We start from the raw sequence: 27,922 nt of genomic DNA, 5'->3' as shown, positions 1-27,922 counted from the left end.
CATTTTGAACGCATCAGATGTGGAGTAAAAGTAAAAGAAGTGACACAGTCTTGGGTGTTTTAATTACTTAGTGAATCATACCCTTACTATATCCACACACACACACACACACTCACACACATACACACACACACACACACACACACACACACACACACACACACACACACACACACAGATGGACATCCCACTCCAATTTCCCTCCTTTTTTCAAGACATGGGTGTACAGCTATAAGCACTTGAGGGGGGATAAAACCCCTGGGTTGCTAAAGGAAAGGGGTATTACAGAGCAGGATGGCGAGGGGCAAAGCTCTACTGCTCTTCCATGGATTTGTCCTGCTGGCTCTGTGTAGACCCTCACTTCAAGGAGGTAAGCTATCTCCAGCTTTCTATGAAAACTTCCTGATGCTACTCTTGATACAACTTCCTCCAAACATTATTAGAGACAGTGATCCAGTGTTTATAGATTGTAGGCACAAACTCATGTAATCTAACTTTATTACAGACTTTACATTGTAAAGCAGAACAGGGGGTTGAAGGACATGCATACAAAAATAATCTATTCTAATTATGGTCTAAATTATGAACGCACCACCTGTTTTTTATCGTTCAGGTAATTCAAGTAACATTGCCATAATGGCTGCATCTAAAAATGTAAACTGGGTGACATTGGTGTACTTTGCTACCAATACAGAGTGTGTAATCTGTTAATTTCAGTTCATTCAATCACATTTTTCATTTCTGTTTCCTGGTTATTCCACTTCATGAATAAGCAAATATGAAATTGTTTTCTAGTGATAAACTGCAGGTATGGATGATTCTGTGTGGACAAGAAAATAACGGTTTTTAATACACTTCTTTGATCTTCAGTTCAGGTTCCTTCTTAAACCTGAATGTTTCTCACTCAATGTTTCTCACTCAGAAAGTTACTAAACACCAATAGTGGACGGTAACAAACTAAAAGTAATTTGTTACTGTACTTAAGTAGCTTTCTTTTCATATTTGTACTTTACTCAATTTTTTCCATTTAAGGAGACTTTTACTGTAACTTCACCACATTTCACTACAAGTCAAATATGTTACTTTTAACTCAAATACATTTTGGAAAATCAGTCATTTCTTTTTTATTTACGAGGATAAAAACGTAACTGGTGAAACACGCAGCGAGTCACCAATCAGGATCGAGCGCACGCTCTGTTTTACACTTGTTTTGATTGGCGCTTGGTGTATCTACTGATCACCAACATACAGTTCAGCATCAGTTCACCATCAAGCAGAACATTTCAAAAGGAATAAATGATAAAGAAACTCACCACAACACATGTGACCTCATTTACACCATTTATTTGAAGTAGTTGAAAAGAAGGTTTTGGACTTATGTTACTTTTAATAGAAATCAATGTGTTTGATTTATTAATATCACTCTACTAATAGATCAGTGTGCTGAGAGTCACATTCGAGTCTTTTCACATCAACTGAGTTGATTAAGTGAAGAGTCTTGTGATAAAAATGATAACAGGAACATTATAGTTATAATAAATCATAGTACTTTGATACTTAAGTAGATTTGAAGGCAAAAACGTTTGTACTTTACATCAAGTGAAAGTTTAAAGGGGCACTTTTACTTTTACTGGAGTCACATTTTACCGAGTGAATCTCTACTTTAACTCAACTACATGGTTTGTGGTCCTCATCCACCACTGCTAAATACAACCTGATCCACATGCTATTGAACCTCAATTATCAAAGGAATCATGATGGAACTCTGGAAAGAGATGATTTTTTCTGCAACTGTAAAGTAGATGAGATGTCCCCATAGATGTTCAGTTCTACTAGTAGATGGCAAGCTGTGATTTTCATCATTTGAAAGTGCAAGATTAATTATAAAAAGTTAAATGAATACATGTAACATTAAGGGTTTATAATTTTATGAACTTGGCAGAGTAAAGAACCCTTACAGTAGGGGTACATTCTAAGAACTAGTCTTGTTAATAGACTAATAAAGCGGTGCGCAGATAAGTGGAAGAATGGTGGTGGGTCAGAAGATAATTGGTGGAATGGTGGTGGGTCAGAAGGTAATTAGTGGAATGGTGGTGGTTCAGGAGGTAACTGGTGGAATGGTGTTTCCTATGTTGTGTTTAGTGCATATATTCCTTGCATTTGCAATGCATTTTATTCATCAAGCGAAACTATTTTACAAGTAGGTTGTTTTCTGTTTCAGGAGTCTACATTCCAACAGCAGGAGGAGGAGGGCCAGCAGTAGGGGCTGGAATTGGTCCTGGTTTTGGACAAGGTGTTGCAGCTGGTCCAGCAGGGGGTATTGGAGGTGGACTTGGTACTGGAATTGGTCCAGGGGTTGGCGTAGGCACAGGACTCGGCCCTGGAGGTGTAGGGACCGGAGTTCTTCCAGGAAGTGGTCTTGGTACTGGTCTTGGAGGTCCATTGGGAACTGGACCAGGAACTGGCACCGGTCCTGGAACCGGAGGAGGTAGATATTTCCTTTTAACGTACACAAGAAAATACTAATTGTCTAGCACAATTAAGTTAAAGGATATGTTGAGCACATACGATTTTGACCCTGATACGTTTTTTTTTTGTTTTTTTTTTATATAGTCCCAGGAAGGTTTTTTGGTTACAAGCCTGGGAAGACTGGTAAGTGAAGACCCTACCTTGTTTGTACTTCACGATCATGGCCATACATTTTTTTAAATGTATTTTATTAATTATGATATAGGTCCTGGTGGAGCAGGACTTGGAACTGGAGTGTTTGTTCCTGGCACTGGTACAGGAGGAGTAGGTCCAGGTGGTTATGGCACAGGTCTTGGAACAGGTGGACCAGTCAGTGGAGGTCTTGGAACTGGTGGAATAGGTATTGGTGGCTTGGGAACTGGAGGACTAGGTGCAGGTTTGTAAACAACTTATATAAAATGATCTAAAATTTCACTGTAACTTTTTGAGTGACTCTAAAAAGTATACTAATATACTAAATGACATTATATTGTACAGCTATTAGTGCAGGTGCTGGCTCTGGATCTGGCTTTGGTCTAGGGGGCATTGGAGCAGCAGCTACCTAACGCTAACCATAGACCTGACATTGCTAGTGGCCTATACCGAGGGGCTCTGATCAGATCAAGGCAGATCAGATTGAGTCAGATCGCATGAAAAATAGAAGCAACAATTTTACTGTAGATTTTGTACAGCATAACATAAACAGGGGTGCTTTAAGTTAGTGGTACCAAAGTTTTAACATCATGCAAATCACATAAACATTGACATAATAGAGGTATAATATATTTTAATGTTTTTTTAATCAAAGGCAATGTTAAGAAAATCTATGAAATATAAATGTAAAGAAAATCTGTCAAGAAAATAGTAGCTAAATGCTTATAATTTAATTAAATGACATGTAACCTATAAGCAACATTTTTTTATTTATGTTCAGTTGTTGCATTGTTATTTGTACATTTGTTGTAATTCGTATTTCGGCTATAATGCAATGCAATTTTAGTATGTTACAAAAGCTCTATAATTGTACATAATTCAAGTCAACCATAAATGATTATGAGGAATATGTTTATGATATTTTTTTTCCAATTTCTTTCTAAAAGAAATTCAGATTAATTCAAAGCCAGTGAACATGTTTGCTTTCTCCAAACTACAGTATTTGTTGTATTTTGTATTTCCCACTTGTTGATACCTGGATATATATCATCAAATAATTTACAGCCAAACCAATGATTCTTATTGTTGCACACTATATTTTTTGCTACAGTTGCTATTTTTATTTTTATTTTTAAACAAGGGGCTGCTGGAAAACCTCCAAAAACAGGTACAAATTTCATTCAGTTTACTGCAATTATAAGTGAATATTCCATTTCAGCTTATTTTCTTCTTATTATATGTATGATGTTCTAATATTTTGCAAAAGTTGTAATTTAGTTATAATAACAATAGTAATTGATTTATAATAACTGTCATTTATACTTTCCTAGGTGCAGGATTTGGTGCTCAGGGACTTGGAACTGGTGCTCTTGGAGCTGGTGGACTAGGCAGACTTGTGCCTGGAGGTACTGGGCCTGGTGATTTTGATGCTTTTATTGTTATTACTTATTGAAAATTCTTGAATTGCATGCCATTATTTTTCCATAGTACATTTAAATAGACATTTGGCACTTTCTACATGCATTGAGGGGTGTTGGGTTCTGGATTAGGTGCTGGTACTCTTGGAGCAGGCACTGGACCTGGAGGGGTTGGTCCAGGTGGCCTTGGACCGGGTGGTATTGCCCCTGGTGGATTTGGAATCACTGGTGTTGGCCCTGGTGGACAAGGTTAGACACAAAGGCTAAAACTTATCTGTTAACTAGTGTGTACTACATGAACAGTTAATAGAATTCTGTAAAAGTAAAGAAAAACAACTCATTGATTTTAGTTGAGTTGTTGTTAATATTTATTCTTTAAAAAGGTTTAAATAATATTTTGAGTGTATTTACCTTAGATTTTACAGTTGTTATATATTCATATATACAAGCAAAAACATGTTCCCAGTAACCTAGCTAAAAATCATTTTCCTTTCTTTTTGTAGGCATCAGAGGAAAACCTCCAAAACTAGGTCAGTGTTTGATGTAATATTGGGATTTCTCTTCAACTTTCTAGTTTTAATGCACCTTTTCCTATTTCCTTTTATAGGAGGTTTAGGTGGGCTTGGCACCGGACAGGGTGTTGGACAAGGAGGAGTTGGTCCTGGAGGAATTGTTCCAGGAGGATTTGGAACAGGCAGCCGACCAGGAGAAGTTGGTCCAGGTGGAATTTATCCAGGAGTAGGACCAGGAGGAATTGTTCCAGGAGGATTAGGTCCAGGAAGAGTTGGTACTGGAGATGTTGGAACAGGTGTCAGACCAGGAGGGGTTGGTCCAGGTGGAATTTTTCCAGGAGTAGGATCAGGAGGAGTTGGTCCCGGAGGATTTGTTCCAGGAGGAGTAGGTCCAGGAGGACTTGTTCCAGGAGGAATAGGACCAGGAGGAGTTGGCTTGGGTTATGGTCCTGGTGGAGTGGGAGTAGGTAAGGAACCTTAATTTGCTTATTTTATACATACAAACAGCTGACAAATTCATGAAAAACAGGTGTTTTTTGGTATGTTTTGAGACTCTTTTCTATTAAGCAGTAGGTTCACATTATGGGAAGGTTATCATATTATTAAACATTTGAGTAATCCGGATGTGAATGTTGTCTTCCAAGATAACAATGGCTCCATCCATGGGAATCATATATTTCACATTCCCTAGATTTTACCCCAACTAAACACATATGGGAAATTTTGCACCTACATACACCACCACTATCATCATCTTACACCAACTTGAAGGAATATCATTTGGAGTAACATTGTTCAGTCCCTCTAATACAGTTCCAGGCTAATCACCACTCTTTATGCTGCTTTATGTTGTGAGCTACAAACATCTTGTGTTTATAACCATGTATAAATCACTGGAAATAGCATACTTCGAGCTACATTATTAAAATAAATTTTAGTTGTTTAATAAATCAATATTTTCTACTTTTCTTTAGGAGCTGGTGGAAAACCCAGGAAAACAGGTAAGACTATAGTATTGAAGAATAATCAGATTTAAATATAAATTACTGACAGTGTACAAAACCATGTATCAGTATTATTGTATCGCCTCTACCACTGATCTTGACCTTGAAAATGTGGCCCTTCTCAGGTTTGGTAGCTACATCAGTAGATGAAATTCATTGTACACTTTTCTACATCAGCAAACAGGAAGAGACCAAACATAAATTCATAAGATTTATGAAGTCATGTTTTGTTGAATCTGTAAGGCAGGGTGAGCAGAAACCTAGTGAACTGTTTAAGATGTTATTCATATAAACGTTTTAAAGCATGTTGCAGTAAATATATTTTATATAGCTACAGCAGGGAACATTTAACTTAAGCTGTTCATGAAATCCACAACATGTCCAGGTGGACTAGGTCTTGGCGGAGCTGGATTTGGTCCTGGTGGTACAGGTTTTGGCCCTTTTGGAACTGGATTTGGCCCTGGTGGAGCTGGATTTGGACCTGGTGGAGCTGGATTTGGTCCTGGTGGAGCTGGATTTGGCCCAGGTGGAGCTGGAGTTGGTCCTAGTGGAGCTGGCATTGGCCCTGGTGGAGCTGGAGTTGGTCCTGGTGGAGCTGGATTTGGCCCAGGTGGAGCTGGAGTTGGTCCTAGTGGAGCTGGCATTGGTCCTGGTGGAGTTGGAGTTGGACCTGGTGGAACTGGCATTGGCCCTGGTGGAGTTGGATTTGGACCTAGTGGAGCTGGCATTGGCCCTGGTGGAGTTGGAGTTGGACCTGGTGGAGCTGGCATTGGCCCTGGTGGAGCTGGAGTTGGTCCTGGTGGAGCTGGATTCGGCCCAGGTGGAGGTATTTTCCCAAAAGAATTATGGATCTTGTAATAGCTGTTATTTGAACATTGATACATGTGTTTTGACTGCCTATTTGTTATTTTTCCCTTAAGCACCTATATTGCCACAAACTGGATTGCCAGGCACTGGCACAGGCCCTGGACACAAAGTTGGCAAGACAGGGAAAGCACCAGTACCAGGTAATGTGTTTCCCCCACTTTTTCTTCAGAATCATATAAGAATTTGCAAATGCAAGAACATTTTTACTAAAAATCTTTTAAAATATTTTTCTTAAATAAGGTGTTAGTGTTCCAGGGTTGTACCAGGGTGGGATTGTTCCTGGACAAGGTAAATACCACTGAAATATCTAGAAAATGTTTTCTTATTTACATCAGTATTTTTCTAATGACCAACTTTCTTTATGCAGGTTTTGGTGGCCAGGGCGTTTTGCCTGCTGTCGCTACAGGATCTCAGACTGGTGCGCTTTGAACTATTTAAATAATAGGACAAATCATTAGTTTTTCTATGTAACTTTTATTTTCTCCTTTTAATTTGTAGCTCAGCTGGGTCAAGGTGGACAAGATGGAGTTGGGACCAATGGTGAGAAGAACAACACACATATAACCATATAAACAAGAGACCTTAACATGACTTCAACATGACTTCAACAATGTTTTTCAATAGGTGGTCGTGGGAGCTTTACTGGACAGCAGTTACCAGGAGTGTTCCGTGGATACCCTCTGATTTCACCAAAACTTGGAGGTATTATTGTGCTTAGGAAAAGCAGCAAATCTTTTTTAGATATCAACTGTTTTTTATTAAATGAAGCAAAATAACTTAAACTTACCACTGTTCAATTTTGTGCCCAACGGTACACGTTAAATAATTGAATGTTTTTATGCTAACTCAGCATTTTTAATTGCATTCTGACTCCAATTAAAGAAAAATCATTTATAATTTATCTTCAGTAAGTGGGTTATGCGGGTCAGGTTCATTGTGGATCTGGGATCTGTGCCAGGAAAACTGCATTGGAACTTCATTAGCTTTGAATACTTTATTTACACCCATAACAGACTGTCTCCTAATTGAATAATTTACATCACAACTAAACATACACCACATGTTTGGTGTTTTGATTTTATTTTATACCTAATGTCTGTTTTTTTCTGTATTCCTTCAGGACCTGGTTCAGCTAAGTCTCAGGCTAAAGCTGCTAAGTATGGTAAGTTAAGATCTTCACGATGAAAGCTGAAGAGGAAAGGTTTGTGGACACTTGACCATCACACTCTTATCTTCCATTGCACAACCATGGGCGTATGGTCTTGGTCCCCGATTTAACACTCTACCAGCCTCCGCTTTTTTGGAATGTGGCAGTAAGGATTTACCTACTTAGCCACAAGGAAGGTCTAAGGAAGTCTTTGTTTTTAGGCAATAACACAAATTGCATAGTTATAGTTCCAGTAGATCTCTAACGCTACAGCTTTTAAAGACTTTCTAGACGATTGTGTGCTTTCCAAGGTGTAGTTTGGGGATTTGGCTGTGATGGTTAGGTATTCACATGCCTATAGTGCATTAACTTAATTACAATAAATATGTATCATAATATTCATATTAATATTACTATCTCTAACAGCAGCTGGACTTGGTTTAGGAACTGGAGTAGGGGGTGTACCTGGAGCTGTGCCAGGAGTAGGTGGTGTACCTGGTGGTATTCCTGGAGCTGTGCCAGGAGTAGGTGGTGTACCTGGTGCTGTTCCTGGTACAGGAGGCGTACCTGGAGCTGTGCCTGGAGTAGGTGGTGTTCCTGGTGTTGTTCCTGGTACAGGAGCCGTACCTGGAGCTGTGCCTGGAGTAGGTGGTGTACCTGGTGCTAGTGCTACACCTGGAGGTGGTGTTCCTGGTTTTGGTGGACCTGGAGGCTTGTATCCCAGTGGAACCTATCCAGGTAAGCTTGTAGTACTAGTGGTTTGGCATTTCATGATCTCAGACATTGACACTGAATATCCCTTGTTTTTAACCTCACCAGGAGCAGCAGCCAAAGCACGGAAGTATGGTAAGTAATATAGTGACTAATATTCCAAGATAGTCCAAACCCTAAAAGAACTAAAAAAGTCCAAAGACAAAGTGACATATGCGGTTGAAATGTCAACTTCTAATATGGTATTTTTTGCAATGACCTGAGGCAATGGTTTGGGTGGACTTCCAGGACTTGGAACTGGTGGGGTTGGTGCTGGTGCACTTCCCGGGTCTGGACTTGGAACTGGTGGACTTCCTGGGTCTAGCCTTGGAGCTGGTGGATTTCCTGGGTCTAGCCTTGGAACTGGTGGACTTCCTGGGTCTGGCCTAGGAGCTGGTGGACTTCCTGGGTCTAGCCTTGGAACTGGTGGACTTCCTGGGTCTGGCCTTGGAGCTGGTAGAGTTCCTGGGTCTGGCCTTGGAGCTGGTGGACTTCCTGGCTCTGGTGTTGGAGTTGGTCCAGGAGGTAAAATGCTGAATGAAAATGCTGAATGGTTTTATATATATATATATATATATATATATATATATATATATATATATATATATATATATATATATACATACACACACTAAAGGAGGCTATTTTGATTTCTGAATAAGGAGATGTTTTCTTTTTCACATTTTAGGATATGCTGGAGCCAAAGCACGGAAATATGGTAAAATTATATTAATAACATGTGAATACATGAAAATTCTTAAGCAGTACAAGACAATATTCAAAAGTCTGTAAAATGTTCATACCACTTAAAGCATAATGTTTAATTAACCAATATTTATTCTTATTTTTATTTTAGCCCTTAATTTTGCATAGGCACAAAAAAACAACATTGTCCATTTGAGTTTCATGCATTGGTTTTCTATCATTTTGTTCTCTAGCTCAGCTTGGAGGTCCTGGTGGGGCTTTAGGTGCTGGTGGATTGCCAGGTGGAATTGGAACTGGTGTTCTTCCGGGGTCTGGACTTGGAACTGGTGGACTTCCTGGCTCTGGACTTGGAACTGGTGGACTTCCTGGCTCTGGATTTGGAACTGGTGTTCTTCCAGGCTCTGGACTTGGAACTGGTGTACTTCCAGGCTCTGGACTTGGAACTGGTGTACTTCCAGGCTCTGGATTTGGTACTAGTGGACTTCCTGGTTCTGGTGTTGGAGCTGGTGGACTTCCAGGCTCTGGTGTTGGAGCTGGTGGACTTCCAGGCTCTGGTGTTGGAATTGGTCCTGGAGGTAACATGCAAAATTAAATGTTACCTTTTTTGCTTAGTTGTGTGTGTGTGTGTATATATATATATGCATGCACACAAACCCTAAACTAAATAATTTGTAATGACATGTTTTCTGCTACATATTTCAGGATATGCTGGAGCCAAAGCGAGGAAATATGGTAAAAAAGAAAATTTACATTATTAACGTGTGTAAATACATGAATATTAAGCAATAAAAGCCAAAATTAAAAAATCTCTGAAATGTTCATATCACTTAAAGCTTAATGTCCATTTACTCAATATTTATTATAATTTTTATTTTAGCCCTTAATTTTACATGATCACAAATAACTGTACAATGTTGTCCAAAATAAGTTTAATGCATTGCTTTTCTATTCTTTTGTTTTGTAGCTCAGCTTGGAGGTCCTGGTGGGGCTTTAGGTGCTGGAGGATTGCCAGGTGGACTTGGAGCTGGTGGACTTCCTGGCTCTGGATTCGGAACAGGTTTGCTCCCTGGCTCTGGTCTTGGAGCTGGTGGACTTCCTGGCTCTGGACTTGGAACTGGTGGACTTCTAGGCTCTGGACTTGGAGCTGGTGGACTTCCAGGCTCTGGACTTGGAACTGGTGGACTTCCTGGCTCTGGACTTGGAACTGGTGGATTTCCTGGCTCTGGACTTGGAACTGGTGGACTTCCTGGCTCTGGATTTGGAACTGGTGGACTTCCTGGCTCTGGTGTTGGAATTGGTACTGGAGGTAACATTAAAAATGAAATAAATGAATATGTGAACTTGGTTGCATTTTATTATTTAAAAAAAAAAAAAAAAATATATATATATATATATATATATATATATATATATATATATATATATATATATATATATATATATAAAACACACACACATATATATATATATATATATATATATATATATATATATATATATATATATATATATATATATATATATATATATATATATATATATATATATATATATATATATATATATATGTAAGTGGTGTAACGGTACACAAAATTCACAGTTTGGTACGTACTTCAGTTTTTAAGTTAAGGTCCGGAACAATTTCAGTACGGTTAAGGGGAAAAAAATGCAAAACATAAAATTGTTGTCTTTAATTTAGGCAATTATTAAAATGTATGTCAACATTTAAAGAGTTAACATTTGTAAAACGATTTTAAATAATATGTCGGCTTGGTTAAATAATATATAAAATTATATTTTATAATATTTTATAAAAATAAAATAGAATTAATAAAACTAATGCAATACATTTTTTATAATATTGACCAAGAAGAGTAATCAATTAAAATGGCACAAATTAAATTGATTAAATAAGATTAAATAAATGGAAAAATGAATAAGACATTTGTTCGACCCCATTTGGGTAAACGTGTATCTAAGTGTGTTTGTCTGTGTGTGTGTGTGTGTGTGTGTGTGTGTGTGTGTGTGTGTGTGTGTGTGTGTTATACATGTTTTAAATGTTTTACATTTAATATTTAATTTTCTAAAGATATGATCTACTTCATTGTTCTACTTATTTCAGCATACTTTAACAAATGTCTTTATTCTTTCTATCCTTCATTGATTGACTCCCTCAATATGCGGAATTGTCAGGATTTTCTCCTTATAAGAAAAATTCTTAAAGCTCAACATAAAACGCTAAACAATCCATATCAATATCGTTAGCGGCTAACCAGAAGAGGTAGATACAAATAACAAATCTTATTTTCAGTATGGACTGAGTAGCCACAGTGACACTGCGCTAACTCTAGTTTCTTTTTTAGACCCCTGGCATTGTCCTGTATGTTTTCAAGTTTAATAATAAAAATAAAAAAATGCGAGGTGGAGACTAAAAAGTTTGCGGTCTGCCACTTAATATGTTCCTGAGGGAATTCAGATTTCAACTATTTTACGGGGCCAAATTGTGATGTCGAGACGACTGGGTCAGAGCATCTCCAAAACTGCAGCTCTTGCGGGCTGTTCCCGGTCTGCAGTGTGGTCCGATCCAACAGATGATCTACTGTAAATTGCTGGAGAAGTTAATGCTGTTAATGCTTGTTGGGTCAGGACTGTTTTAACAGCAAAAGGGGGACCAACACAATATTTGGCTGGTGCTCATAATGTTATGCCTGATTAAAAAGTTTTATTGATGTTTTCTGCTCCATATTTCAGGATATGCCGGAGCCAAAGCAAGAAAATATGGTAAAAAAATTACATTAATAATGAGTGTGAATACATTAATATTCTTAATTGATTAAAAACAATATCTAAAAGTCTGTGAATGCCTAATTAATCAATATTTATTATCATCATTTTTATTTACGGCCTTAATTTTACATGAGCACAAATAACTTTACAACGTTGTCAATTATAAGTTTCATGCATTGCTTTTTTTAATCATTTTGTTTTGTAGCTCAGCTTGGAGGACCTGGTGGAACTTTAGGTGCTGGAGGATTGCCAGGAGGACTTGGAACTGGTGGACTTCTGGGCTCTGGTCTTGGAGCTGGTGGACTTCCGGGCTCTGGTCTTGGAGCTGGAGGACTTCCCAGCTCTGGTCTTGGAGCTGGTGGACTTCCAGGCTCTGGTCTTGGAGCTGGTGGACTTCCCGGCTCTGGTCTTGGAGCTGGTGGACTTCCAGGCTCTGGTCTTGGAGCTGGTGGACTTCCCGGCTCTGGTCTTGGAGCTGGTGGACTTCCCACTTCTACTTTTGGAGTTGGTCCAGGAGGTAACTTGTTAAATATTTTGCATGATATAAACTTAAATGGGTTACTGTTCTGAATAGTAAGGCATGTTTTTATCAATTTCAGGATATGCGGGAGCCAAAGCAAGAAAATATGGTAAGAGTTATATTAATAATGCAGATGAATCCTTGTATGCTTATTATTGATAGGATTAAAGCACAATGATTATTTAACTATAATGATACTTATCATTTTTTAGAATGTGATTTTACTTGAACAAGAAACTTTACAAGGTTGTCTAATGGAAATTTCTACTATTAATTTCTATTTCAATTACTACTATTATTTTGTTTTGTAGCTCAGCTTGGAGGTCCTGGTGGGGCTTTAGGTGCTGGAGGATTACCAGGAGGACTTGGAACTGGTTTTCTTCCTGGCTCTGGACTTGGAACTGGTGGACTTCCAGGCTCTGGTCTTGGAGCTGGTGGACTTCCCGGCTCTGGTCTTGGAGCTGGTGGACTTCCTGGCTCTGGTCTTGGAGCTGGTGGACTTCCCGGCTCTGCACCTGGAGCTGGTGGACTTCCTGGCTCTGGTCTTGGAGCTGGTGGACTTCCCGGCTCTGGTCTTGGAGCTGGTGGTCTTCCCGCTTCTAGTTTTGGAGTTGGTCCAGGAGGTAACTTTTTAAATGTTTTGACCTCTTTGCATTATATAAACTTAATTAGGTTAATTTTATGATTAAGTGAGACATGTTTTATAAATTTCAGGATATGCGGGAGCCAAAGCAAGAAAATATGGTAAAAGTTAAAATTAATTCCTTTTTTTAGCCTGTAATTTCACTTGACATTTCTACTGTTAATTTTTATTTGTTTTACTACTATTATTTTGTTCTGAAGCTCAACTTGGAGGTCCTGGTGGGGCTTTAGGTGCTGGAGGATTACCAGGAGGACTTGGAACTGGTGGACTTCCTGGCTCTGGACTTGGAGCTGGTGGACTTCCAAGCTTTGGACTTGGAACTGGCATGCTTCCTGGCTCTGGTCTTGGAGCAGGTGGACTTCCAGGCTCTGGGCTTGGAGCTGGTGGAATTCCAGGCTCTGGTCTTGGAGCTGGTGGACTTCCAGGCTCTGGTCTTGGAGCTGGTGGACTTCCAGGCTCTGGTCTTGGAGCTGGTGCGGGAGGTAGCTTGTTAAATGTTATTGCATTCTACAAACTAAAATAGGTTACTTTTGTTTTTGATTTAATGAGACATGTACATTATATATTTCAGGATATGCAGGAGCCAAAGCAAGAAAATATGGTAAGAGTTATAATATTTATGCAGATGAATCTGTGCATATTTAGAAAAAAACGTACAATGCTTATTTAACCAATGTAACATAGCAGTTAATTTCACTTAAATGACCAGAATCTTCACATTGTTCTCCAGTAGAAATTGAATGTATTGTTTCTACTATTATTCTGTCCTGTAGCTCAGCTTGGAGGTCCTGGTGGGACTTTAGGTGCTGGAGGATTGCCAGGGGGACTACCAGGGGGACTACCAGGGGGATTACCTGGGGGACTTGGGACTGGTGGTGTAGTTGGCAGTGGACTTGGGGGAATTGGTGGTGTACCAGGTGTTGGTGGCCTGCCTGGTGGAGGACTTGGACCTGCTCCTGGACTTGGGGGTATTAATTCATGTCATAATTTATTAACTGTTCAATTTACAAGTGTTATTTTTTTTATTGTAAATTTTTTTATTATTTCAAGTATTATTTCAATACTTACTTACTCACACATTAAATTTAATAACAAAGAGTCAGTAGATTGTAGCTGATGATTTTTTTTTGATGGTGGTCCAGGTGGTGGCCTTGGACCTGGAGGAGTACCTGGTGGTAGTCTTGGACCTGGAAGTGTGGCAGGTGGTGGCTTTGGGCCTGGAAGTGTTCCTGGTTTTGGACCTGGAGGTAAAAGAGACTATTCTGAATTATTTCAGTATACTGGACATTTATTGTAACAACCGTAATAATATATTTCTGTATATGCACAAAATATTAGATCATATTTTTAATGTATGAATAGAACAATAAAGGGCTGATTTCTATAAAAGAAAATCAAGTTAAGTAAAAATGTACAATGATTTCATATGTACTTATTTCAAATGTAAAAATTTACTCAAACGTCAAATGAAGTGTGTCAAATGTTCAACGTTTATTTTGTTAATGTTAATAACATATAAACAACATTTTTGCATATTTTATCAGGGTATTTTGGAGCTAAAGCTCGGAAATATGGTAAGGCACATTAAATTACCTGTAAACCTGATTATATTCCTCTAACTGAATCCTCCTGCTGCAAATGTCATTGACATTTGATTTTTTGCCGGCTCACAAGGATTGCCAAGTGGAGCAGGTGGTACTACTGGAGTCGGATTGCCTGGAGGATTAGGAGGAGTACTTGGTGGTGGATTAGGGCCAGGAGTACCAGCTGGTAGCCTTGGTGCTGGAGTGGTTCCAGGAGGTGGAGTTGTACCTGGAGGTGTACCAGCTGGAGGTTATGGACCTGGGGGTGTGCCTAGGGGCTATGGTCCAGGCAGTGAGGGTAAAGCATAATTTGTTTTATATTGTTCTCATTTTATTAGCTTTTCCATTATATATATATATATATGGGTTTTTTTTCAGAACAGTGCAATTGGTTTAGATGTATCTCCTTAACTTCACCACAACTCCAAATATTTACTACCAAACCTTTTTTGCTTCTTCATAGGATATGGACCAGGTTCGAAAGCTGCTAAATATGGTAAGCAATTAAACATACATATTATTTTGAAATGAAATGAACTGATTTATTGGGGTGAAGATAAGCAGAGGTGGAAAGAGTAATCAAATATTGAATTCATACTTAAATCACTCCTTTATTAGGTCAACCTGCTACTGGAACTGGGACTGTGTTGGGTGGCGCAGGGTCCGTTCCAGGAGTTGTTGGAACCGGAATCACAAGCGCAGGAACAGGGGCTGGAACTGTAACCGGTGCAGGTGTTGATCAACCATCAACCATTGTAACATTATTAGAAAATAAATAAAGAACCTCTGACAACTTGATATATAGCAGGAAACCAACAACTAATGGGTTCTGAATCTGACCCTAGGAGTTCCACGAGACACAGGGAGAGCAGTAGGAGAAACAGGAGTTCCAGGCAGTAGACCAACAGAATCGACGGATCAGAGAGTTGATGAAGGTAGTATGTTTAATTAAATGTACTAAATATGGAAGAAAGAATGTTTGTAAGTAAGCAAGAAAGAAAATCAGTTCATTAAATAGGTAAATAAGAATGAAAGTGCAGAAAGCAAGATAATTAAACATGGATGTGCAAAAACTCATTTCTCTGTACTTTCTTTTCTTTCTGACTCCTTACGTTCTTGTGGATCAGATGTTAGGACTGGGAATGACACTACAGAAGGACCAGGTTAGTAATAAACCAGCTGACATCCAAGATACAATTCTGGCTCTTGCTACAAGTCTCATGTGTGGGAAAAGTTAAGTTACTGTAAATTATGACTTCAGTCCATATAACTTACGAACGCAATCCATTTGTTTTTCATTTGACAACAGATGCTACTAAGGCTCCAAGGCTGGGTACGTTTTTAAATATAATTTTTCTAACACCTTTTTTTATACACAATAATCCCTTGAATTAAAATTGCTTAATTTAATTTTCACAGGTGAAACAGGTGCAGTAATCGAGGGATCTGGGATTTCCATTGGTGGTGGTCCAAGTGAAGGTAAATCTTACAAGTTAGTATGTATATTGTAAGGTTAGATAGCAGCTAATTAGAAAGCAGCATTGGACACTCAATCCCAAAGTCACGAGTTCAAATCCCACCCACACAAAGCTGCCACTCCTGGGCCCCTGAGCAAGGCCCTTAGCTTATTAATTGTATGAATCAGATAAGTCACTCTGGATAAGGGCATCTGCCAAATGCCATAAATGTAAATGTTATATGAAGTTGTGTAGATTAAGATTATTTTTAATGATTTTTTTTAAGGAGTTACCGGTGGTCCTACTGATGGTGATGGGCTTGATGGGGTTACTGGGACAGGAATACCCATTCTAGCTGCTGGCAAACCAGGTATTACTTAAAATGCTGATGTTCTCATTCCTGAGTATTTTTATATTAGTAAAAAAAAAAGAATGGCTTCAGCAAACCCATGAGGTACGTTTAGCAATACTGTAGCTAGCTAGCTAGCTAGCTAGCTAGATAGATAGATAGATAGATATTTCTCTATTGTCATAGATATGCTTTTAAAGTAGAACATTTTAATAGTTAATAGTCAATAATCAATTAGCAATTTTCTCTTGATCTTCATCTAAAAATGTAGTTATTTATATTGTCACGCTTGATGACACCAACTTTTAAATTTAATCAAATAAAGAAATTCTTTATAGGTAGTTTCTGTCTTAAAAACAAACAAACAAAAAAACACCTCAGATGTTCCTGTGTCTCCCTCTGGAGATGGATGAAATACATGCAGTTCGACATTCCATTTAAATGTTATTTTTTCATAAAATTCTAAAAACAAAAACACCACCAACAATAAACATCTTTATCAATGCCTAGGTGGTGTTGGAGAAGGTCAGGCATCAGGTGGTACTTACTGCTTTTTCTCATCACGGTCAAAAACTCCAGGAATAAGTATATTTAACTCAAATCAAATTATATTTTGGTCTCTTTATCAGGGTTTGGCTTGGGGATTGGTCTTGGTTTGGGTGGCAGCACTATTGTAAATGTTGCCAGAGGTATTGGTATTGGTGGCTCTGGAGCAGGTCTTGGTATTGGTTTTGGTATTGGATCGGTTTAATCCCCAAGTCCAACAGCTGAGACCGGAGCAGGTATTGTAATGAGTAATAAGTGAAAATGAATGGAGTAACAAACCTTTACTAATTCTCAAGGGGTAATGCTGCATGGTTCTACTAATTATACCATGCACTGCTAATCCAAAGACAAGCCAAAGAAAGAAATAATGAAACTTTTGTAACTGCATAAATACATAAATACACAATAACCACTTCATTTCAGCGACTTCATTTCTTCACAATAAATTGTAAACCTAAATTTTTTATTAACTAAACTAAAATAAATTAAATCTAAATAATCTGCTGTTAATCTGAGTTTTAATCTTAATCTAATCTTTAAAACTTTATTTAATTAATTCATCTTAATAAGGATCATATTAATAAAACTCCTCATAAACTAACCATGGATACTATCAGTTTAAACAAACGTTTGAGGAACGTTTTAAAAGATGTTATCGTATTGGTGTCGGTATCACAAACCAAGTGAAGGTGATTGTATTAATTTAGTTTTAAAAATATTTCTAATAAATAGAGTGAAAATATAGTAATAGTGTTAGTTGAAATTGATGTAAATGCCACTTTATTAACATTAAGTGCCAGAAATGTGACCACAATCAATGAATTATACAGAAGATTATAGAACTCTACACTCAACATTAAATACACAGCTATAAACATTTTTATTTTGTTACAAAATAAAAAAATAAAAAAAAATTATTATTATTATATTTTTTTTTGGTTCAGAATTATCTCATAAGTTATGGTTGGATATGATCCTGTGCAGGTGGAGTAGGTGATGGTCTACCAGGAGCCAAACCTCTAAAACCTCCAGGTATTTCCAACCGCTCGTGAACGTCTTGTCCTGGTAATGCCAGAATTGTAACATTATGTATGATGTATTTGCTAAAGGTGGTGTCATACATGGACGTGGAGATACTCCAGGTAGAACTGGTGAAGAGCTTAGTGCAACTGGTAGGGGACCAGGTGGAGCTGGAGGGGGACCAGGTGGAGTTGGTGGAGGTCCAGGTGGAGTCGGAGGTGGTCCGGGTGGAGTCGGAGTCAGACCAGGTGGAGTTGGAGGAGGTCCCAGTGGAGTAGGAGGTGGACCAGGTGGAGTTGGAGGAGGTCCCGGTGGAGTAGGAGGTGGACCAGGTGGAGTTGGAGGAGGTCCCGGTGGAGTTGGAGGTGGACCAGGTGGAGTTGGAGGAGGTCCTGGTGGAGTTGGAGTTGGACCGGGTGGAGTTGGAGGAGGTCCCGGTGGAGTAGGAGGTGGACCAGGTGGAGTTGGAGGAGGTCCCGGTGGAGTTGGAGGTGGACCGGGTGGAGTTGGAGGAGGTCCCGGTGGAGTTGGTGGTGGACCAGGTGGAGTTTCCACCAGCTCTGTAGGTGGAACACTTAAACCCCCCAAAGGTATCAATAATTCTCCAAGCTCCTTAAATAAAATGTATATACTGATGTATGTAAGTGATGCCTTTTCAAGCCATGCTTTTCATGTCTACATAAAATGGTCCTTCTTCAGGATACCTTAGTACAGGTGGAGGAGTCCTTGGTGGTATTGGAGGCCCAGGTGGAGCAATAGGGCCTGGAGTGACAACAGGAGCAGGCTTTTTACCTGGAAGTAGCAGTCTTCTGCCAGGAGGTACAGGAACAGGAACTGGAGGTCAGAAATCCTTTAAAAAAATACACATAACAAATATGAAATCTATGTGACAGATCATATTACTATTAGTTCAACCTGAAGCGGGCTGAAAACAGTTTAGGCAGTTTAGTGATAGTAAAACACAAATTAATGCGTAAACTATATCACAGGCAATCCGTAAGAAGAAATTAAAATTGTGGTTTTCCATATGTATTCTCACTTAAGTATTCAAATTATATTAAACTTTGTGGTGGCTTGGACACACTCAAGCCGAGTCTCAGTCTGTAGTCTTGCTTATTTTGCGTGGTTCTTTTTCCAGGTTATGGTGGCGTCGGAGGTTTAGGTAGCAGCAGCCTTCTTCCTGTGAATGGTGTGTTCATTATTTGTTTTTGTTTTTTTTAACTTAAAAAATACAGACATCTTCATCAATTACTTCCAATACAACTCACAAAAAAACCTTCTAGACATCTAAAATTAAATGAAATAATCTCCTATTTCGCAGGTCTAAGGTTCCCAAGTGGAGCTGCTGTGGGTAACAAAGGTTTGCTGTTTCTATCTCCTCAGTTCACTAACAAATGTTTAGAAACTGTTGCATTCGTTTACGATTTGGGATCATAAATTGGAATTGTTTCGTTAATGACAAAAGTCTTCCTTACAGGTCCTGGATATGGCCCTGGAATGGGAAAGCCAGCCAAAAGTATGTCACCAGCAGATTTACTTTATAGTATATACCAATAATAAAGCACTCAACAGTTCAAATACATTTTTCTGTTCTTTACATTAGGCTACTGGGGAGCACCTGGTGGGGTAGGTGGCCTAGGAGGTCTTGGAGGAGTCCCTGGAGGTGTTGGCACTGGTCTGGGAGGAGTTGGTGGAGGTCAAGGAAGCATTGGTGGAGGACCTGGTACAGTTGGAGGTGTTCTGGGTGGTCAAGGAGGAGGTAAATATTGTATTATATATATATAATGTAATAGTGTGCCGCCATCTGTTACCATGCTTGCAGTGGCAGCAAGGCAATGCATAAAATGATGCAGATACAAGTCAAGAGCATCAGTTAATGAGCGTATCTAACATCAGAATAATGAAAATTGTGATTTTAGTGACTTTGACTGAGATATGGTTATTGGTGGCAGATGGTGGCAGGTGGACTTATGGGCAGAGATGCTGATCTCCTGGGATTTTTATTCACAACACACTCTAAACTAATTTATTTAAGAAATCTAGGCAGTTTAAGAATGTCAAAATGTCCTTTGGTCCAGCTTGTGCCCACTATAACATATAACATATATACATATATATTCATATATGTGTGTGTGTGTGTGTATATATATATATATATATATATATATATATATATATATATATATATATATATATATATAGTACAAAAGGTGCTAGGAAACTAAGGACATATTTCACATGGTAAGGTATTGCAGATGACATGATTGCGTAATATCGCGTAGTGTAGCAATACGAGAATACAGTCGTAGCTGTAAGTACTGGCGCTTAGGTGTTTACCACAGATTCTGTCACCATCATCTTTGCGACCTTAGAGGGCGCTATTGCTCAAATATGTAAATGAGTCTTTTCTGTACAGTGCATCTGTTTCTCCGCAGCACGATACCAGACTGTTCAAGGTAACGTGCACTCACACAAACATTTACAACAGTGGGCAAAATTTGGGGTCCTTAATTTTACAGCTTCATTTGAGCAATAGCGCCATCTAAGGTCGAAAGATGATGGTGACAGAATCTGTTGTAACATTTGTTGTAACACCTGTTGTAACACCAAACAGCATATTTCCTTCTAACAACATGCAGATGTAACCATTGATATCAGACAGAAATCATCTGTGCAGTCTCCGACGAGAGCACTTCATCCGGTGCGGCTACGACTTTATTCTCGTAATCTTTGATTTTTTTTCTTTTTATGTGCCACTAAAACGCCGTCTGCATTGGAAAATTGCATGAATTATTAAATAATGAAATTGTCAGTATGTGTATATTATAATGTGTCAACAAGGCCCAGGAGATGACTAGTTCCAAACTTGAGTTCTCCAGGATTTTCTTTAAAAACTAATTTTAATAAAAAAATAAAAAATAAAAAAAAAACACAAATTACCATCCTAAACAAGTTCTTTTATTTCAAATTTTCTAATCCTGCAAATTAACTAGTTATAAAAGAGTATTTTTTGTGTGTTTTTTTTATTTTCAGGTTTGGGCTACCCAGGTGGTGCAGGACTAAGAGCTGGGAAACCTGGGAAATCAGGTGCTGCTTGTTTGAATAGTCACACAATTGTGCTGGTGATTCAAGTTTGTCTGTGGTCAATGATATTTTTCCTCTGAAACAGTTTTCTGTATATGTTTGTATATGGATGCATTAAAATGGAGCTTCACAAATTAAAAGTAGCTTGGTGTTCCTTATATGTTTGATGTGTGCCACTTTGCATGCATGTTACATGGACAAAAATCACACACTTACATGATTAACTTACGATTACACATCTATATAACACACATTACAAACCTGTGCTTTGGTACATTGTGGACACATTTTTATGCATTATAGATCCGTTTTGTATATAATTTTTGTTTTGCATATGAACCAACCACTTACAGTTGTTCAGATTCTCAATACTCAAATAAATAAATTTCTTTTGTCTGTTGTCAGGATGAACATGAATCCAAGTACATGACTACTGATTTTTTATAAATATTTATACTTGTGTGTCAGTGCTTTACATTTTGCCCTAAAAAAAAAAAATTGAACATATAATTATAAAGTGTCACTTCTAAGTGATCGTAGTCATTATTTCATGCTCAGTAACATGTTCCTGTGTTTGTAGGATTTGGCAGTTTAGGTGGAGCAGGAGGCCTAGGACTTGGTACAGGTGGGGCTTTAGGAGGAGGTCCCGGAGGTGTAGGTGGAGGGCTAGGAGGCATAGGAGGAGGACCTGGTGGGGGTTTTATATTATATAGCTTCAAGAACTGCTATAGACCTAAAATCAGTAAAACCATCATTTTAAAGTACGAGCCATCACAATCTTTTGTCCTTAGGTAACATCTACCCAGGTGGTGCTGGATTGGGAGCAGCGTTTGGGAAGCCTGGTAAATCAGGTGACCAAACAATTCCATTACAATAATATATAGTAGAAGTTGTTTTTTTTTTAACTTAAAATCACGCTCATTTATTTCTCTAGTTATGTCATTTGCTTCTTCTCTGCTTTGTCGTAGGATACGGCACAGGCGCCTTTGGAGGTCAAGGTTACCAGCCAGGTGGGAAAACGTTTTTATTTTATTTTCATCCAAGCTATTGTGAGAATATGATTGTGAAGTGTGAATGAGAAATGATTCTTTAGTGGATGTAACTTTCGGGTAAAATTATACGTATCCAGCCAGGAAATTGTGTAAAAAGTGGAAATAGAAAATTGACATTTTTGAAGCAATGGGATGAACATCATGTTTACAGTGAAAATATGTCTTTATTACTTAAAGTTTAAAGGATTTGTTTTTATTTGAAGCATTTTGCATCGAAACGCTCAATCTGAGTAAGTTTTCTGCTCAGTAATGCTAGCTAGTTACGAATATAATAAATAGCTAATAAACTAATTGATTCATTCGATGTTATTATAACAAGGCATCAGCAAATAAACAGTTATATACAATCTAACGTAGCCAGTAAGCGTCAGTAAATGTGCAAATCTCTTTTTTAGGTGGATTTAATGCCTTCTAGGGAGGCAAAGGAGATTTTATATGAGCCTTTGCGTACTCCAGCATACTGAGACATTTTATCGAGGTTCATACTGTATAGCTATACGTCTTTGTGTAGCAATTGAAGGTTTACGTTTAGCAGAAACCCTTATCCAGGGCGACGTACAAAAGTGCTTTGAAGTCTCTATCAAGAATAAATCAACATTGGTTCACTGGGTTGTGAACTTTGGTTGAGGATACCGACTTACAATGGAGCAGTTTGGTCGTAGTGTCATTTTAAGATTGAAAAATTGTAAGTCGAACCATCGTAGCTTGGGGAACATCTGTATATAAAACAAGCAGGAAAAATAAGAGCTAGTTTAAGTGTTTCAAAAGACATTTAAAGATGTCAGTGTTCATCTAGTGGAGGTCCATTCCACCACCTCGGTGGCAGAATAGAAAAGAGTCTTGATGTATACCTCCCTCTTAGAGACGGTGGGACCAGTTGAGCAGTGCTAGAAGATTCTAGTCATTCCATTTCTATTATACTGTACATGCATAAAAATAATATACAGGGATTGTAATGAAGTACAAGTGAACGAGCCTCTTACTTCTGCAGGTAGTGGAGTGCCAGGATACGGTGGTGGTGGTGGTGGTGGTGGTGTGGGAGGCTTCCAGCAGCCACTCACAGGTAATGAAACTGTTTCACTTCTTAAAATCGTCTGTGAGAACGTAAAGGCGAACTCACCCAATTACCACCATTTTAAAACAAAGTGTTTTCTCTTATCTTCGAGATATAGATATATAACATATAACATATAAATACTGATGATGTCTTGGCTGGGAGTCAAAAAATAGGGGCATAGGGGCAATAGCACCTTGTGGGCGCTCATATAGTATAGTATGTGAAAGGTGGCAGAAAATGGCAGCTCCTGAGTGCAATATGTTTCCCTGCCGCACTGTTTCAAGGCATAGGTGAAGTAAACAGTCGCCTGGGGTGCAACCAGCTTTGGGAGGCAGGGGGCGCCAGAGAACACCACTGCCCTCCCCTACCTGTTATTCTTCTTAAGTTTAATCAAAATCAGACACATCCTTCACTCAAGAAGAAGTACAGAAACTCATGCTTTAAAAGACTCTGGTCAAAGTTGAAGTTCTGACTACACATTTTACTCAAGTTAAAGTAAAGAAGTTTGGGCTCTGACATGTACTTAACTAAAAAGTAGCCATTACTACTTCCTGTTTTAGTGTCACACTGGTAACTGGACCTCACATCTAATTAATATTAGGGCTGTCAATCGATTCAAATATTTAATCGCGATTAATCGCACGATTGACACGAGCCAACTCACAATTAATCGCCAACTTATCGCACTTTTTTTTCCGATTCTAGAAATAAATAATTTCCAATTTTTTAAACTCTAATCAACACTGGCATTAACAAATATGTCGAAACCAAACTCAACATAGAAACATTTTTTGTAAATATTTTAAATGATGGTGTTTTAAATTACGATAATTATCAGGACACCAAACAGAACCTTCGCTATGTTTCCACACGGACGGTTAATGAGGTGATACCGGAGAAACTGTACCTCTTTTAACTTTCATACGGATTATATAATCAGAGAATATTTGTTTTCTATGTAAATTGGTTTATTTAAAAGTAGACATTTCCAGCTTTTTATTGATATATTTATTTAATTTGTGAAGTAGTTTTTTTGTAATTTTGATGGTCGATTAATCTGACTATTTTTTCTTCTTCTTTCGATTAATCGAATATTTTTGTTGTTGTTGTTGATGTTTTTCTTATTATAACTATATAAAAACCCTCAAATACAAAAGCCACATAGTGAGTTTAACTATCTTTAATTTAGACATTTTAAAGTTTATAGTAGCTGCTTATTGAGGTCCGCATGGGGGATTTCTCCTTGAACAAATTCACTTATTCTGAGTTGCTTCTTTCTGTAGAAAAAAACAAAAAAACAGCATTTGAGTATGCAAGGTGAAGCAATTTGCATAAATCAACATTTGTATTGTTTTTAATGATAACTGCAGATGGCAAGTTGACAACCATTATCAATATACAATAATACAACATTGTTTTAACAATTTTTGTTTAAAAAAAATACAAAGTCATTTTGTTCTCTGGTGAAGGTATAAGCATCTAGAATATATAATGAATTACATTTTGTCTTATAATTGATTGATTATATGCATAACTTAAATATACCAACACTGAAAACAACAAACATCGACAACAGGAATCTCGCCTGGGTTGCCAAAAAGTCAAGTCAGACAGCAGACGCTGGAATTTGAAAAGATGCATCAATCGGGTTTTATGTGACTTAGAGACAAAGTTTCAGTGAGGTGCTTTTTATTTGATGAGTAAGCATAATTTCCATTGAAAAACAGAAGTCAAAACGTGAGGCAGTGCTCGTGATTTGGATTTGCTTGTGGGGGATTTTTATAATGATGGGGGTGGAATAGTTTCGATTCTAGAGGGCATTTGGTTGGTCAAAAAATCTGACGAGAAGCTGCAGAATGATATCTTCAAAATTGTATCTGTGTTGGTGGTAGTGAGAGATATTATGTATATTTTTAATTATTATAGCTATTAAATATGAATGTCGGTTTTGGAGCACAGTAGCTTATAGATGGTATTAAGACCAAGATATTTCATCTTGATATTATAATTAGTTGGATAAATCAAATTTGTAGGTGGCTCTGGATAAGGGGCGTCTGTCAAATGATTTGAATGTAAATGACTACAACTGATAAAAACTATATATTACAAGCAGACATAAATACAATATTTGTGTATGCTAGGCTACGGTGGCACTGGACCAGGAGGAGCTGGAAGTCCACCACTTACACCTCAACAATGTAGGTTATTCCTGTGTCACCTGATACATTCATACAGTATAAATAATGCAGTTCATTTTCAAGATACAGTTACTGCTCATATGTAAATATCGTTCAATGACAATGTTCATTCAATTTGTCTGTCCAGTCAGTTCGGTCCAGACATATAGCAGGCGCATGTAAACGTGCCAGTGAATGGATCATTCTGGCTGTGTTGGATTCGCTTCATATTTTATTAAATCAAAGACTTTAATGTGAATGTTTTCTTACTGTTATTTCAGATAAAGCAGCCAAATACGCAGCTCTCCAGAGTGCTCTAGGTGCCAGAGGATACAGAGGTATGGCATTTAGTATACAATATACAGATTTACTATACGGTATCTCACGAAAGTGAGTGCACCCCTTTGTTATGTAGCACTGCCTTAATCCTTCTGGGTGTGGATTTCACCAGAGCTGCACAGGTTGTTGCTGGGATCCTTTTCCATTCCCCATAATGACATCACGGAGCCAGTGGATGTTAGACACATGGCGTTCTTTTACCTTCCGCTTCAGCCCCACAGGTGCTCAATAGAGTTCAGGTCTGAAAACATACTTGGCCACTCAGTCACCTTCACCTTCCTCAGCAGGGCAGTTGTCATCTTGGCGGTGTGTTTGGGGTTTATTATGTTGGAAAACTGTCGTTCTGCCCAGTTTCTGATCGGAGGGCATCATGTTCTACTTCAGAATGTCACAGTACATGTTGGAATCCATGTTTCCCTCAAATGAACTTAAGCTCCCCAGTAAGAGCAGCACTCATGCAGCCCCAGACCGTGATGTTACCACCACCATGCTTGACTGTAGGCAAGACACAGATTTCTTGGTTCTCCTCATTAGGGCTTCACCATCTGAGCCAAACAAGTTTATCTTGGTCTTATCAGGTTTTCTTCAGCAAACCGTTTGTGAGTCAGCTTCAGAAGAGGCTTCTTTCTGAGACAACAGCTTGCAAACCAACTCGTTGCAGTGCGCAGTGTTTGGTCTGAGCACTGACATGCGGACCCTCGGCTGTAACCACTAAAGCGATGCTGCATCACTTTTTTAAAGCCAGCTTTTGCACCTGACGCCAGCACGAGAACTCGATTTCTTCGATGGACCCTTGCGAGGCCTGTTTCCGAGTGGAACCCCGTCGGGGGAAACCTCTGTATGACCCTGACCACTGTACTGTAAATCATTTTCAGGGCGTTACCGATCTTCTTATAGCCAAAGCCATTGACAAATCTAACTGCATCGAAATCCTTCCAGACGGATTTTTCCTTTCAGAATTTATTTCACTGAATGAATATGGAAATAAAGCATTACAATTGCCTGAATAGTGATTTCCGTATGTAAATACAGCTACCCAACGAATCATCGAATTGAATGGTCTGTGATGTATTTATCACCCAACGTGCATTTCTAAATTACTCAGCAGCTAAAGAAAGTGACTTTGTCTGTGTTTGTATCTGCAGGAGGTGCAGGGTGCCCAGGCAAATACTGCGGTGGGAGGAGAAGGAAATGAGAGACCTGCGACCCGAAGTGACCTCAACAAGTGGTGCTACTGCACAATCTCGAATGTACTTTTTTTTCCTTTTTGTTGTTTTTTACTGGGAGAATAAAAAGGCCTAAGGTTTACCCGCTCAAAGTGCACCTCCTCGTTCCACGCGACAGACGTTACCTTGTACATAGCTTGGATTCAGTGTGCACTTACACATGCACTCGTGGCACAATGTAAACCCCCATGTTTCATTTACACACACACACATATACACTGGTTAATACCTAATGGACAGGCTTTATTACAGCACTCAAGGGTTCGTCATGTCACTGCTTTTCATTTTCACAGTAACCTCACTGTACATTTTCACCAGGATACCTGATGTGTGTTAAAGCCTGTCAGCCTTCACTTTCACTTCCGTAACTAGGTGTGCTGTCTGGGGAAATGTTGCTGCTATGTACTGTAATAGACAAACTGTGATAGTAATATCAAGTTGTCATTAAGCTAAGTGGATCAGTCCACCTCATTACACACACACATGCTTTTCTGCCTTTTTAATGGTGCCTAAATATTTTTTTTTCTTTTCAATCAAGAGGAGCTTAAACCTGACCTCCTCAATGCTCGAGCACGATGCTCTTGAAACCTAGATGTGCTCCACGCATTGTGCATTAACATTTCATTGAACAAATTGTACTTTCTGCTGTAGGAAGTATTTTATCAAAGTACTGAGGAAGTTCATGAGCTCACACCTCAGGAGTTTCTAGTATAGTTTTTAGACCAGAATCTTCTGGATTCATTTAGTGTTGCTTATGCATTTAACCTTCGCTGTGTCTGAGTTCGGTTTTCTTACTGTATGATTTTTCACTGTATGTGCTTTTTGTTTTTTTGTTAGTTTGTTTAAAAAAAGAAAAAAAGAAAAACCTGAGATAATGGGAATCTTATTCATTACCAACAGGTTTGAAATGTTTACCCTTTGATTTTCACAAACAATGAAAATCATATCAAACTTTTATTCATGTGATGCATTTTACATTTTTTTTAACTGAATAATAAAATAAAGGATATTAAGGATA

General features: G+C 38.4%; 1 protein-coding gene across 6 annotated transcripts; it reads left to right on the top strand.

The window, feature by feature from the left end:
- The first annotated feature begins 200 nt into the window (after window positions 1-200).
- elnb (elastin b) lies at window positions 201-27,922 on the top strand. Of its 6 annotated transcripts, none has more exons than XM_046868594.1 (57): window positions 201-370; window positions 2,222-2,488; window positions 2,614-2,652; window positions 2,735-2,905; window positions 3,803-3,829; window positions 3,993-4,067; window positions 4,212-4,328; window positions 4,583-4,609; window positions 4,687-5,058; window positions 5,566-5,592; window positions 5,981-6,421; window positions 6,516-6,602; window positions 6,703-6,750; window positions 6,830-6,880; window positions 6,961-7,002; window positions 7,087-7,164; window positions 7,583-7,624; window positions 8,054-8,347; window positions 8,429-8,455; window positions 8,609-8,884; window positions 9,048-9,077; window positions 9,298-9,639; window positions 9,767-9,796; window positions 10,029-10,370; window positions 11,816-11,845; window positions 12,057-12,368; window positions 12,451-12,480; window positions 12,683-12,994; window positions 13,086-13,115; window positions 13,215-13,496; window positions 13,586-13,615; window positions 13,788-13,982; window positions 14,157-14,261; window positions 14,559-14,588; window positions 14,689-14,895; window positions 15,061-15,093; window positions 15,216-15,329; window positions 15,443-15,532; window positions 15,725-15,760; window positions 15,907-15,930; window positions 16,017-16,076; window positions 16,341-16,424; window positions 17,934-17,981; window positions 18,059-18,559; window positions 18,669-18,809; window positions 19,108-19,158; window positions 19,291-19,329; window positions 19,447-19,485; window positions 19,573-19,728; window positions 21,003-21,056; window positions 21,634-21,744; window positions 21,845-21,904; window positions 22,022-22,063; window positions 23,097-23,168; window positions 25,304-25,360; window positions 25,621-25,677; window positions 26,824-27,922. In XM_046868594.1, the coding sequence occupies exons 1-57, from the start codon at window positions 295-297 to the stop codon at window positions 26,871-26,873; spliced, it is 6,810 nt and encodes a 2,269-aa protein (XP_046724550.1). In that variant the 5' UTR covers window positions 201-294; the 3' UTR covers window positions 26,874-27,922. The 6 variants fall into 6 exon arrangements, with proteins under 6 accessions (XP_046724550.1, XP_046724549.1, XP_046724548.1 ...); XM_046868593.1 differs by having other exon boundaries at window positions 8,039-8,347; XM_046868592.1 differs by having other exon boundaries at window positions 202-370; window positions 8,036-8,347.

This window comes from Silurus meridionalis, chromosome 15 (genome assembly GCF_014805685.1).
Source record: "Silurus meridionalis isolate SWU-2019-XX chromosome 15, ASM1480568v1, whole genome shotgun sequence".
NCBI lineage: Eukaryota > Metazoa > Chordata > Actinopteri > Siluriformes > Siluridae > Silurus > Silurus meridionalis.
This window is presented reverse-complemented; position numbering and strand designations above follow the sequence as displayed.